Here is a 13,120-nt window from a genome sequence, read left to right as displayed (position 1 = left end):
AAGGAGTCTCCACCATAGAGCACAGTGGAGGGGAGAGGTAAAGAAAAATGGACAAAATGCACACCTACACAATATACAGTACGTCTAAACAATAATCTTATTCAAATCATATGCATTTTAATTACTCCTTATCTAGAATAGTGATGGCTGACATGCTTTCACTCCTGTAAATACAGCATCTCACCCTGCAGCTTTGCTGGGTCAAATATTTCAGTCACAAAGATAAAACAGCATTGTATACTACACAACTGCACCATGGTCTGTCATTTACAAGGATCCACTACATGATAAAAAAAAAAAAAAAAATCAATGAATCTGTAAATATATATATTTTTTTAGATAAAGACATACCACAATGCCAGTTATTGGCAAGCAGTACGGCAAGGTTTAACCAATGTAACTCAAAGAAAGTCTGTGGTCAAAAGCCTTACAATGCACCCCAATGCAAACATCATGTTAAGTATAGCAGTCAAGTACAGCAACAACTCTGAACCTCAACATTTAATTTGCTTTAAAAGTTCACAAAAGTGTTAAGGAACAATCACAATTCTCTTCACCAATGTATTTAAACAAGTGATTAACACTTCATGAATTTTTAAAAGACGGAAAATATACTCCTAAAATAATCATATCTATGTATGTTAACAGAAAGCTCTGAAAATGTGTACCAACAGACCTGACCTGTGATCTAAACTGCACCCCAAAATCTGTTTCTTCTTTTAGGTACACCTATAACTTTGTGTAAAATCTACCAGAGGTCCTTCTTCATGGTATCATGAGGCACCATATGTAGTAAAAGTAAAAACAAGCCTGAAAAAGTTTCACTGTCAGTCTGGGCAGATAGTATGTCTGTTTTACACTTTACCTCCTTTATTCCACTTTTAGACATACTGAATGGTCTACTCTGGTAGTTTTTAGTCTAGGGTAAAAAAAAGATTCCTGTAGCTTGCAGTTGTTCCAACAAATGACCATTTAAAGATAACTGAAATTAATGTAGCTTCAAGTGTCCAGATGCTCAAATGTCCTGTGAGCAAACAAAAGCTTAATTTACATGACGGAGATCATCCTTGCGAGCCACAGGTGACCATCATCAGGACTATATATGAGATGCAGCAGAATGACAGTGGGTTACTGCAAAATAGTTACAAACAAACAAGAGGTAAATACAGGCAACCAAGACAGATTTTTTTTTAATTAGTTCAAAATGACACAACATGATTAAATTAACGAGGCCAATTAATAAAACGGTTAGAGCTGCATGATTAATCAAAATTAAATCACAATCACGATTAGGCAAAAGCTGCTATTGTCATGTTAGCTTTCAGTGAAGCACAGTTCTGTGATCAGTAAATCAGTGATCAGAGTGCACTCTCTCGTTGAAACTCCAAAGATGCACCAAAGAAGAAAGGTAAAGCATGTTGCTCTAGGAAACAGAAGATGGAACTGCTTTAATTGATTCAATTAGACTTATAAATACACAATGGTTTATCGAGTTCTTCTTATTATAATTTTATCATAATTAAGTATATTTTATAATGCAATGCTAAGTGAGACTGAAATAAAAACATCTTGTTAAATGTGGTATTATCCCTTCTAGCTACAACCCTGGAACGACTTGCATTACCTTTCGTCGGCAGGGCATATTTGGAATATTATTTACTACTGATCACAGAACCGTGCTTCACTGAAAGATATGCATGACAATCACATTTGATTAATTGTGCAGCCCATTGAATTTGAGGCCAAAAACTATATTTCTCCATTTTGTTTCAACACATTCTTGGTATAAAGTTGTTTTGCTGCTCTAAATTTAAGCTTAAATACTCACCCGTGTCTCATCATCATCATCATCTGAAACATGTGGCCGTGCAATACTCATCTCCTCCTTACTCTCTGCGATCTGTTTACATTTCTAAAAAAAAAAAAAAAGAAATGAAATTATAATAATACTATAAAGATTGGTTTTATATAGATATATTAGGGCTTGGTAAGGTTTATGTTTTAGAAATAAGTCTATTATGCTCTCCAAGGCTGCACTTGTTTGATCAAAAGTACAGTAAAACAATATTATTGTGAAAACTTAATAATAGATTTTTATTTATTTATTAATAATGGTAAAGCAGATTGTTTTTTAAAACAAAAAAACTAAAACAAAACACCTTACCAAACCCAATATTTATACTCCATGATACATTAAACAACTGGGATAGCAGTTCACACAAACAAATCTTACCTCTGTAAACTCCTTGATGCTAATGCTGTTAGCTTGTTGAGCTACTTTCCTCTTCACCTCCTCAATACTGGCCAGATTAGGTGTTGGTGCTGAAGGGGGCTTGTTGGTAATGGTAGGAAGTGGAGGCATTGGAGGCATAGAGGCCAGGGCACCCATGTTTGAGAGAGCAGCCGTCATTGTCGCCGCAGTCATACTTGCCATGGCAGCGTTCATTGTCATGTTTGGCATTGCAGGCATACCTGGTATACCCATGGGCAGATTCATTGGTAAATTGGGCACAGGCAATGGTAGAGGCAAAGACAAGGGGGCTGGACCTGGGGTTGGCAGAGGTAACTGTAGAATTGCCTTCGGCTTGAGACTTTCAGGTATGGGCATTCCAGCTTTAGCACACATTGCAGCAGCATTGGCCTTCGCAATCTCCAACAGTTGATCTTTATCTGTTTGAACAATCAATTAAGGTAAGTTATTTAGACAGACATTTCATGCAATTATTTAAGTCAGCTTTAATATTATTTATGCTACCAAGAAAGGGAAGCCAAGCAAAGCGTATATTTACCTAGGTCAGTAAGACGTGGTGGCGTCTTGCTAGAACTGCGTCGAGATCTTGAGGTGGACCTCCTCTTACGGAGAATCAAAACTGGTGAGTGGCTTGGTTCACGTTTCCATCGATCTCGTCTATCAAAAGATCGCCCACGAAATGCTGGTCTCCTACGACGTGAAACAGAGCGTGATCTTCTGGATCGGGACAGACGAGCCCTTGACCGTGAACGAGATCTTCTCTTTCTAGCAGGGGAACGTGACTTGGACCTCCTTTTTCGAGCTGGCGATCTAGACTTTGACCGTTTCCGCTTGGGGGATTTCGATTTTGAGCGCTTTGTTCTTGTGTGAGATTTCGATCTTGATTTTGCCCTTCGATTGGTTGATCTTGATCGTGATCTTCTTTTCCGAACAGGTGACCGAGATATCGTCCTCCTTTTACGACTATGTGAGGGAGACCTGGACTTGCGTTTTCTAACCGGAGACCTTGACTTCTTCTTTCTACTGACCGATTTCGACTTGGATCGCCTTTTCTGTGTGAACGAAACTGATCTGGAGCGCTTTCTCCGTACAGGTGACATTTTGTTGGAGGACTTTGATTGTTTTACTTTACTTGGTGTAGGTGATCGTGAGCCCCCTGATTGATCATCTTCATCTGATCTTGCAGTACCATGTTGAGGAACTGGCTCTGACGACAAAGATCTGGATCGGTTTGGTATTTCTTCACATTCAGAGAGATTTTCAGACTCTTCCTTGATTTTTTTATTTTGTGTCTCAAATTCTGATGATGTTGTGTCTTCATTTGATGGATTTTGCACAGCTGTACATTCAGTAAACACTGGTTTCCAATGATTTGACTCTTCTGTCCCTTTAACTTCTACATTTTCCTCCACAGCATCCACAATTTGCTGTTTAGTTTCTTTTGAACTCTCATCCTTTAAGGAATTTTCCTCTTTAGTCGGAGATTTAGAGTGTGCTTTCTTGGTAGGGGATATACTTCTATCTGATGACTGTCGCTCCCTGGAAATAGATCTTGATGTGCGTCTCTGAGAAATTGACCTTGAGCGTTTACTTTTTTGCTTTTTAGTTCTTAATTTTGGTGATTCAGACTTTGAATTATGTGAAGATGTCCGTGACTTTGATCTTTTACATCGTTGAGGAGATACTGACTCTGACTTTGTGCTATGAGGGCTCCTAGATTTTGACCTCCTTTGACGGACTGCAGGAGAACGCGACTCGGAGGGCCTGGAGCGTTGAGGGGACCGAGACTTACTTCGACATCTTGGGCTTCTTGAACCTGATCTTCTACGAGCGGATCTTGATCTAGATCTTCTTTTTTTTCTTAAGTGTGATCTAGATCGCTTAAGAATCACAACGGATCTTGAGCGAGTTCGCCTTGCTCTTTTGACAGATCTAGACCTGGACCGCCTTGCCCGAGAAACAGGTGTCCTCTTTCGAGAGCGGGACCTTGACTGTCTTCCTCTCCGTACAGATCCGGACCGTGATCTTGAGCGCCGATTCTTCCGCCGAGAAACAGATTGTTTTGATCTTGAGCGTGAATGTCTTGGTCTTCTTGTTGACCTAGATCTTGAGCGATGACCACGTTGTGGAGACCTAGTCCTCGATCTTTTGGTCCTTGTGCGGGACCTTGAGTCTGAGCGATATGCTCTTCTTCTAGAGAGTGACTCTGACCTGCGTCCAGTTTTCTTTGTTACTTTAGACGGTGACTGTTTTGATGCAGACCTCAAGCTTCTTTTTGTTCGATCCTTACCACCAGGGGCAGACACAGATCTGTCCCTTGAAGATGATCTGTCATTATGACGTCCTACTTTACCAGATGAATGCTTTGGAGTTCTAGAGCGACTGTGTTTCGATTTTTTCCCTTTAGTGTCTGAAAGCGATCGTGACCTTGACCTGGAGAGGGACTGTTTTTTCTTTTCTTTCTGATTCCCATTTGCTTCTTTCGAAATGTTCTTCTGCACAGCTTGCTCTTTGTGCACATTCTCTTGCTTAGGAATAATATCAGGAAGTTCTTGCACTTTACCAAAACTTTCCTGTTCACCAACAGCTTCCACTTTTATGTCCCTCTCTGCAATTAGTGCATGTGCAGTCTCAGGAGACATCTTTTTTATCCCTTCTAATTTTAAACTTTCTTCTTCAGTGTTATCCAAAGTCATTCCTCTCTTTTTATCTTCCAATTGGGGCGTGCTATCTTTAAATTTGTCTTTTGGAAATTTAGCTGCAACAATAGGCGACTTCCTGTCCAACTTTAAAGATGCCATCTGCAATTTTTGTGATTGTTTGGAGTCTGGTTCTGATTCTGACCCTGAGGTACTCGCCGATCTTGAGCGAGATGAGGACTTTTTTGGAACCTCCTGCTTTTCCTCCTCTTTCCGTCTTCTTTTTTTCTTCTTTTTTCCAACACGATGTTTCTGCTTTTTAACCTTGGCATCAGCTTCCACATCACTGAGGTCTGTAAAGACACATATAATTTGCTTTTACTTTACAAATGATACATTTCCCATTAAAACTCACAGTAAATCAGTTTCAAATCGTACATAAACATAATTAGCCAGATCGTCTGTTAATAAAAAAAAAACACGGACATACCTTCTGTGCAATTTTTTGTGGCATTCGCATGATCATCAGCCTCAAGGTTAGATGAGCCATCTTTTTTCATGCTGTAAAAAAGGAAAATATTTGCTTTTAATTTAAAAGAATCTAAAAGCATCAAGAAAAAAAAAATACATTCAGCGTTGCCAAGCAACTAAACCTCTCACCTCGTTCTTGTTTGGGAATCGCCATCTGACTCTACTCCAGATTCAGAGCTACTCTCCTTTTCTCCCTTGCGCTTCTTACGTTTCTTCTTACTTTTGTGTTTCTTATGTTTCTTGTTTTTCTTTTTTGGGGTCTCACTCCCATCCTTTACAGTAATGGCTTCATATGGAACAGCAGTATCAGATGGCCCATCATCTGTAGAGGTAACGTACAATGTTTACAAACATAGTTATGTGAACATAACTACAGCATGACAGAAGTGTTACCTAACAGTTACAAGAAAGTTATATTAAAAAGTCACAAGGTTATAATGCAGACTTAGCTTTACCTTAAAAATGGACACAGAGAACCTAATGGCAACAATATCTGAATCCCAAATTTCAAACTTAAATATAAAACAAATACTGGGAATATCAGTTAAGTTATCTTTGAGAAAAATGTAGAAGTCAGACGACGTCAAATAAATGAATAATGTGGCACATCTGAAAACACCTGAATATATGCTTACATGGAAAGCACTTACATGTAACAATACCAACAGTAAATGTGCCATTTGCAACATTTCACATGATTAAAGCACAATGCTAATACTGTGGCAGTATTAAGTACAAAAACTTTGTAACTTACCAGGACCGGTGTCTACGGCACACTCCATTTTAAAAACTGATTTAACTGAATCCCAGTCTTAGTTTTTGAGATTATTACTGTAGTCTTTGCTCTGTAAATTGGACACGAAATGCGTTAACCCTCTGTTTTCACTCTGAAACAAAAATAAATACATATAAATTCAACAAACCAACTAAAAACACCACACTCACACACACACACACACAAAAAGGGTGGTGGTGATCTAACTTTTGTATGTAAACATTTTGTTTTCTGTCATGCACTGTTTTTGTGGATTTTGCTTATGTCACAAAAGCAGTGAGATTCTGCGACACTGATTTGTGATAGTCTTGTAAGCATCAGTTCGAATGGGCAGAAAATCAAATCAAATCACCATATGCCACTGTTTTCCAGCACATGTTTTTTTTAAGTGTGTTTATGTATTATCCCTCTATGCAGTTATACAGCTCTTACAGTAAGTTTTACAAATTAAAACACGATAAAAAAGATTTTTTTTATTTATATTTGCTTACAAAAAAAAATAATAATAATAATAATGGCAAAGCAACCAGTAAAAATATCTGAATGACTGGGCCAAAAAACCTTAATGTTGAGCCCTGAAATTAAAAATAGTCATAACGCATCTTATATAAAGACAAGAAAGGATGTTTTAAGGGCTTGTTACATAATATCTGACCTACATGGCTGAGCACATAGAACTTCTATGCACTCAGTCAGCAGAGCTGTTGCATAATAACATCAGCCTGGCAAATCACTTTTGATTTTCAGACGATTAAAAAAAGATAACTTCAACCAGTGAATCAGGCCTGATTATTATATAATTTCTGATGCTGCAGAGGGAAACTGAATCAGTGTGTAGGGCTGTGATGGTTGCCGTGACAACCCACCGCGATTGTCAACTGCCACTGAAAGAGCCTAGATCACTTACCAGCTACGGAATAACACACTCATTATTGAAGGCGATTCATCTGGGATAATGAACGCGATATTGCGTAGCTTGTCAGTGATCTATAGCTCTGTCTATTAAATGCAGCTCCAATTACAAGCAGGTGATGGCGATTTAGCGCTAATCACGGTACCAGATTTACTGATTAGATGCGCATGATCATATCGTTAGATATATCGCCCACCCCTAGTTCCAAACCTGTAAAACCTTTGTTTGTCTTCAGAAGACAATTTAAGATATTTTGGATGAAAACTGGGAGGCTTGTGACTGTCCCATAGACTGTCAAGAAAGTTACACTGTCAAAGTCCAGAAAAGTATGAAAGACATCATCAGAATAGTCCATCTGCCATCAGTGGTTCAACCGTAACATTATGACGCGACGAAAATACTGTTTGTAAGCGAAGAAAACTAAAATAATGACTCAATGATTCCTTTGTCAACAGTCTCCTCTGTGTCTCTCCACATCACTCAAACTGCCTATGGTCTTCTGTGTCAGCCAGCCACAAGGATGCAGTGTTGCCAACTTCTTTCAGAAAGTAGCTAAACCCTGCCTGAAAAGTCGCTAAATGCCGCTAGATGACGTCATATGCTAATTAGCATATTCATGACGTAAGTGCGTCATATTATCTTGCCCTTTCTGTGCTCATGTACTGCATTTTACTGCAGCCAAAATTCTCAATAAAACGTTTTTTATTTTTATATTTTACTGTTTCTGTTGTCCGACGACGGAATTAATATTATAATGACTGAAACGCGGTCCATTAAGACTACATAACCAGCTCTCAAAGATGTTAATCTCTGCACTAAAATCCTATTCACGACAGTGTCTAATGAAATCACATACACATAAGATTAAGACAATGGTTGTACTGTGATTTAGGCTATACTTGTATGTAAAATAGAATTAGAAGCAACAGAATATCTTTTTTTTTATCTGAAAGTGCTGCTCCTCTCTGCTCGCTGAATAGAGCAGATGCAGAGAGAGAGAGGCGTGTGCGCGCGCTGGGAGAGAGAGAGAGCTCGTGCAGCAGTACCAGAGAGTCTCAGAGACTAAATAAGGTCTGTCAAAAAAAGTCGCTAGATTTGTCGCTAGTCGCTTTTTTGGAAAAAAAGTCGCTAAAAGGGTCTGAAAAGTCGCTAAATCTAGCGACAAAGTTGCTAAGTTGGCAACACTGCAAGGATGTACTGTTTCTATGTGTATTCATGCTTTGATTTGAAAGAAAACAGTGCATCCTTGTGATGCAGCTGACACAGAAGAGTGTAGGCAGTTTGAGTGATGCGGAGAGACACAGAGGAGACGTTTGATAAAGGAATCGTTGAATAAAGTCTTTATTTTTCTTTTCTTCTCAGTGTAACGTCTATAAATATAATATCCAAAATATCTTACATTTTGTTCCGAAGATGAATGAAGCTTTTACAGGTTTTGGAATGAAATGGGGGTAAGTAATTAATGAAACAATTTTCATTTTGGAGTGGAGTATCCCTTTAATGTTATCCCATATAAAAGTGTAAACAAATTGTTAAAAAAAAGTTTATAGTAATAAACAACCTGCAGTTTAATGTTTGCATTTCTTTCCCTTACTGCACCGAGAATGAACCGAGACTTTTAAATCAAGGTACGTACCGACCGAACCGTGATTTTTGCGTACCGTTACACCCCTAAATATATATATATATATATATATATATATATATATATATATAATTTTTTTGAATTGTTATGTTACTGTGTTGTAAGCATACGGCCGACGGTAACAACCAACATTACTTAAAACCCTCTGGGCTTCTTCGCCCGAAAACGGGCGAAAACTTGAACGTTTTGAAATGTTTAATTTTTTTGCTTCATCGGATGGGTATGAAACTTGGTGACTTTTGTTGTATTACCTATATGAACACACAAAAAAATCAAGGAGATGATTCTGATATGTTAAAGGGTCGTAAAAAAAAAAGTCACACTTAGCTTCCTCCCGCCCGAAAACGGGCGACATAGGAAATGAATGGGAAATACGAAAAAATAGGAAAACTCAGAGAAACTTTTGGTGGTACAAGCTACAGATCAGCAACTGTGCTGAAAAAAAGTGTACAGCAATGAAGGGGTGACACTCTAGAACATCAAGAGTGCAAATAAGACCCCCCCCCCCCCCACACACACACACACACCCACGCACACAAACACACACACACATACACAGATAAACTGGCGACTGCAACAGCAAATTTGTAGAATATTCCACATAAAATCAATAAATGAAAAAAAAAAAACTTGCTCAAATGCACACACACACAGAGAGAGAGAGAGAGAGAGAGAGAGAGAGAGAGAGAGAAAGAGAGAAAGAGAGAGACTGGTAAGACTGCAACAGCAAATTTTGAGAATATGTAAAAATATATAAATAAAAAATACAAAAAGAGACTCTCGCTCAAATGCAACACACACACACACACACACACACACACACACACACATTGTGTTCCCTTTCTAACCAAATGCTATAGTTTGATTGTAATCATAATGCAAAACATGATACTTTATCTAAACATTTTTGTTAAGAAAATAAAGTAATCATCTTTTAGAATATCTAAATGTATATCTAAATAAAAAAAACGAATAAGATAGAGAAATCATGTCTAAAACAACAAAAGGAATCAAAAAGCCTTTCTATATAGGATATATAGGAAGCTATAGACAGCCTACAGGCTGGTACAGGACATTACACAAAAGTGGCTATTTTTTAAAGCCACTAGATGAAGTTCTTCTCCTGGAACATTTTTTTTTTTAGGCTGGCACTCTATTTTGATGTGAAATGCTGCATTTATTGAATTTTTTTTTTTAATAAATATAAAATAAAAAATGATATATTAATTCTAATGGAAAAAATAGCTCATAAAAATTATATAATTAATTCAAAGTATCATTAAAAATTCTAAAAATTCTAAATAATAATCAGAAAACATTATAGAACAAAATTATATTTGATTGGTTATCCTGGGAAAAAGTAAAGTACAATTTTAAGGCTTCGCCCGTTTTCGGGCGGGAGGAAGCTAAGTGTGACCCATTTACGAAGAAGCCCAGAGGGTTAACCCAATCAGTGCAGTTTTTACAATCGACCACTCAGGCCAAGCATACAGAAACATAAATAAGAATACTACTACATTACATGGATGTTAGATGCAGTTTAGCAAACCGGCTATCACGGTTAAGAAAACTTGTGTGTTTGTTTTATGTACCACATGGATAGACAACACATTTTTTGAAAGTTATTTTTTTTTTTACAATATAACCACACCTACCGTTAATACAAGCACATATAGTACTTCATTAAATTTTTGTTTGCAAGTTGTTTCATTCAGAAGACTGAATGGAGATGCGCTCCCGCGAAGCTATCTCAACACGCGCATCCCACAAGGGCTACAAGCGTGCTCTGCAACTGCACTGCTTGCTCATTTACAGGTTCAATATAACCAATTCATTGATGTGCTAATATAAAATTATGTGGGCGTAGAAAATAATAACGCATTATAAACGCGGTTGGATATGCGTCTCACGGATCACGCGGACAAAAGACTAGTTAGCTTGTATTAGCTTAGCATCCTACTCGCAACAGGCTTTACAACAAACAAAACAAGCTTGTCTGTTATACCCGCGTTCAGTTCGGCAATTCCCGTCGTATTCTTAAACCAGGCTGCCATAATTCTTGAGAAATAATTCACCCACATATACTCACTTTCGCTGTGGACTTCTTGATTTGCATCAGTTACGAAGCATAGGGACAGTTGCTCGCTGTTGGTCGCCATGACTTTCAGAGAGCAGTCAGTCCGCCAGTATCCCAGAAACACACGAAACAGGACCCCAAGACTTCTTCGCTCGCCTGTCTACGTATCTACAAAAACAGAGCGGCATCTAGTGACAACCTAATGACATCACATTCACAGCTTCTCTACAGATTTGATCAAAGCTGCAATATCATTAGATAGATAGACAGTCAGACGGACAGATAGACAGATAGATAGATAGTGTGGTGGTAGACAGATGGATAGTTATTCTAGATTTACAGTTACACATTCACATTTTCTTTACTTTAATATATATAGTACATTTTGTGGTAGTAAATACATTTTAAGTATGTATGTAAAAAAACCTAGCAAAATACTATACCAGTTGAGCTACTGAAGCTTTATATTCTTTAAAAGTGACAATAAGGGTGTTAGTAATTTAGCTATTTCTTACTTTGTTTCACAATTCAAATGTTTATAACTGGGTCTGAAGTTTTATTTATTAACGTTTTATTGTAAATAATAGTTTAATAATTGTTGATATTGTATAAGAATTAAATTAAATGCATTAAATCTTCATTTGATTTTTTAAAAAGTCAATTAAATATTTAAGCTTTTGAAATACAGAAAATAGCAGGAAAGGCAAAAACATCAAACATTTCTTAGATGTTTGATGTTATTTGCCTCTGGTGTTCTTTGATAAAGGAATTCATAATTTATCTGTGAATGTTTTTTTTTTTTGTTTTGTTTTTTTGGAAGAAATGGTGTAAGGATGCACAAGAATGGAAAAGGGATGTTGCAGTTTCCTGCAGAGGGCAGTATGAGACCACAGTGAGTGAATGGTTAAACACTGTATCAGATGTAGATGCTCTTTCATGACTCCAGGGACCCATACTGGTGTGGGCAGCTCTCCTCTTTATTGCGGAAATCACATTTGATCCATATCTCCGTGTAGACGCTAAATAGATTTGGACTATTTCTGTTTAGCAAAATATTATTGTCTTCTCATACTTGGGTTAGGAGGAGAGAGTCTCATGAGGTGTGCACAGGCTAACTCAGCACATCTCTCATACAACATGTATCGTATGAGATCCCTTACTCAACAACAGCACAAAATCCTTGCTTCATATCAAGTGCACAAGCATTGATGTGTTCTTGCAGTAAAAGTCTTGTGAATTACTACCAGGATTGTGCAAATTTCAGTACTTGGGAATCTATCTGTCCATCCATCCATCCAACCATCCATCCATCCATCCATCCATCCATCCATCCATCAGTCCATTTTGTTTTAAAAAATGCTTTTCAAGGTAATAAATAAATATAAATAACATAGTTAAATTATTTTCTTTGAATTTCATCTGTCCATCCATCCATCTATCCATCTAGTCTGCATGTCACATCTAATAACCTTCAAACTTCAAAGCTTTATCTAAAACTTTTAAATATAATTGTTTAATTGTTTAAATTCCAAGGTAAACACAACTGTTAAATTGTTTTCTGTCAGTTTCATTTCATACCGATTTTGTTTTCTTGAATTCAAATTGAAATTCTGTATTATGTTTCAGTAATTTAAATGTGATTTAAAGGTATTCTTAAATTATATTACAGATAATCTTGTTAATTGATATACTGTATACTTTGTTTTATATTAGACCAACTGTATTGAGAATTCAGTGAAAAGTTTGTAATTTTATGTAGAGTCATTATAAAATAACCTTGTGGTGTATTGCTGATGTAAATATATATGTAAATTAATTATATAAGAAGCAAAGCACACTTTGTTGACTGTGCAAGGACATGCAGTATCATTTAAAATCAACTGAGGGAGCACTTGCATTGTGCTGCAATATTGCTTCTTCCTCCGAATGATTACAAGCAAGACCACTAGCAATTATGAGCTCACTGACACAGCTAATCAGAACATATACCATTAAGCATTTCATCGGAATCATTTTAGCATCAAGAAGCAAGGAACAATGTTTAAAGTTAAAGACTGTGGATTTCACAGAATAGTTAAGGTGGCTGAGGTTGTTAACTTATCTCTAAGTATTGCGACAGTTGCCTAGGTAACAATTTGAGTTTCTCCGATAAGCCATGCAAGTGTTGTAAAAGTCTCAGAGGTGAAAAATTGGAATACCCACTGGAAACCTTTGGCAACATCTGCACAGTGAAAGATTCTCAATATCTACCGCAATAGAGAACAGCGGCACGAAGAAGCTTCTCATAAG

General features: G+C 37.2%; 1 protein-coding gene across 2 annotated transcripts; it reads right to left on the bottom strand.

Annotated features, from left to right (window-relative positions):
- Window positions 1-74: 74 nt before the first annotated feature.
- On the bottom strand, window positions 75-11,000 carry LOC132095389 (serine/arginine repetitive matrix protein 2-like). Of its 2 annotated transcripts, none has more exons than XM_059500317.1 (8): window positions 10,844-11,000; window positions 6,176-6,308; window positions 5,551-5,743; window positions 5,381-5,451; window positions 2,790-5,243; window positions 2,234-2,670; window positions 1,829-1,912; window positions 75-1,131 (listed from the first exon to the last, which is right to left on the bottom strand). In XM_059500317.1, exons 2-8 carry the CDS (start codon window positions 6,201-6,203, stop codon window positions 1,129-1,131), a joined length of 3,270 nt encoding a protein of 1,089 aa, XP_059356300.1. In that variant the 5' UTR covers window positions 6,204-6,308; window positions 10,844-11,000; the 3' UTR covers window positions 75-1,128. The 2 variants fall into 2 exon arrangements, with proteins under 2 accessions (XP_059356300.1, XP_059356301.1); XM_059500318.1 differs by having other exon boundaries at window positions 6,176-6,266.
- Between the last annotated feature and the right edge of the window lie 2,120 nt (window positions 11,001-13,120).

This window comes from Carassius carassius, chromosome 19 (assembly GCF_963082965.1).
Source record: "Carassius carassius chromosome 19, fCarCar2.1, whole genome shotgun sequence".
NCBI lineage: Eukaryota > Metazoa > Chordata > Actinopteri > Cypriniformes > Cyprinidae > Carassius > Carassius carassius.
The sequence above is the reverse complement of the archived record's forward strand: the minus strand, read 5'-3'. Positions and strand labels throughout refer to the sequence as shown.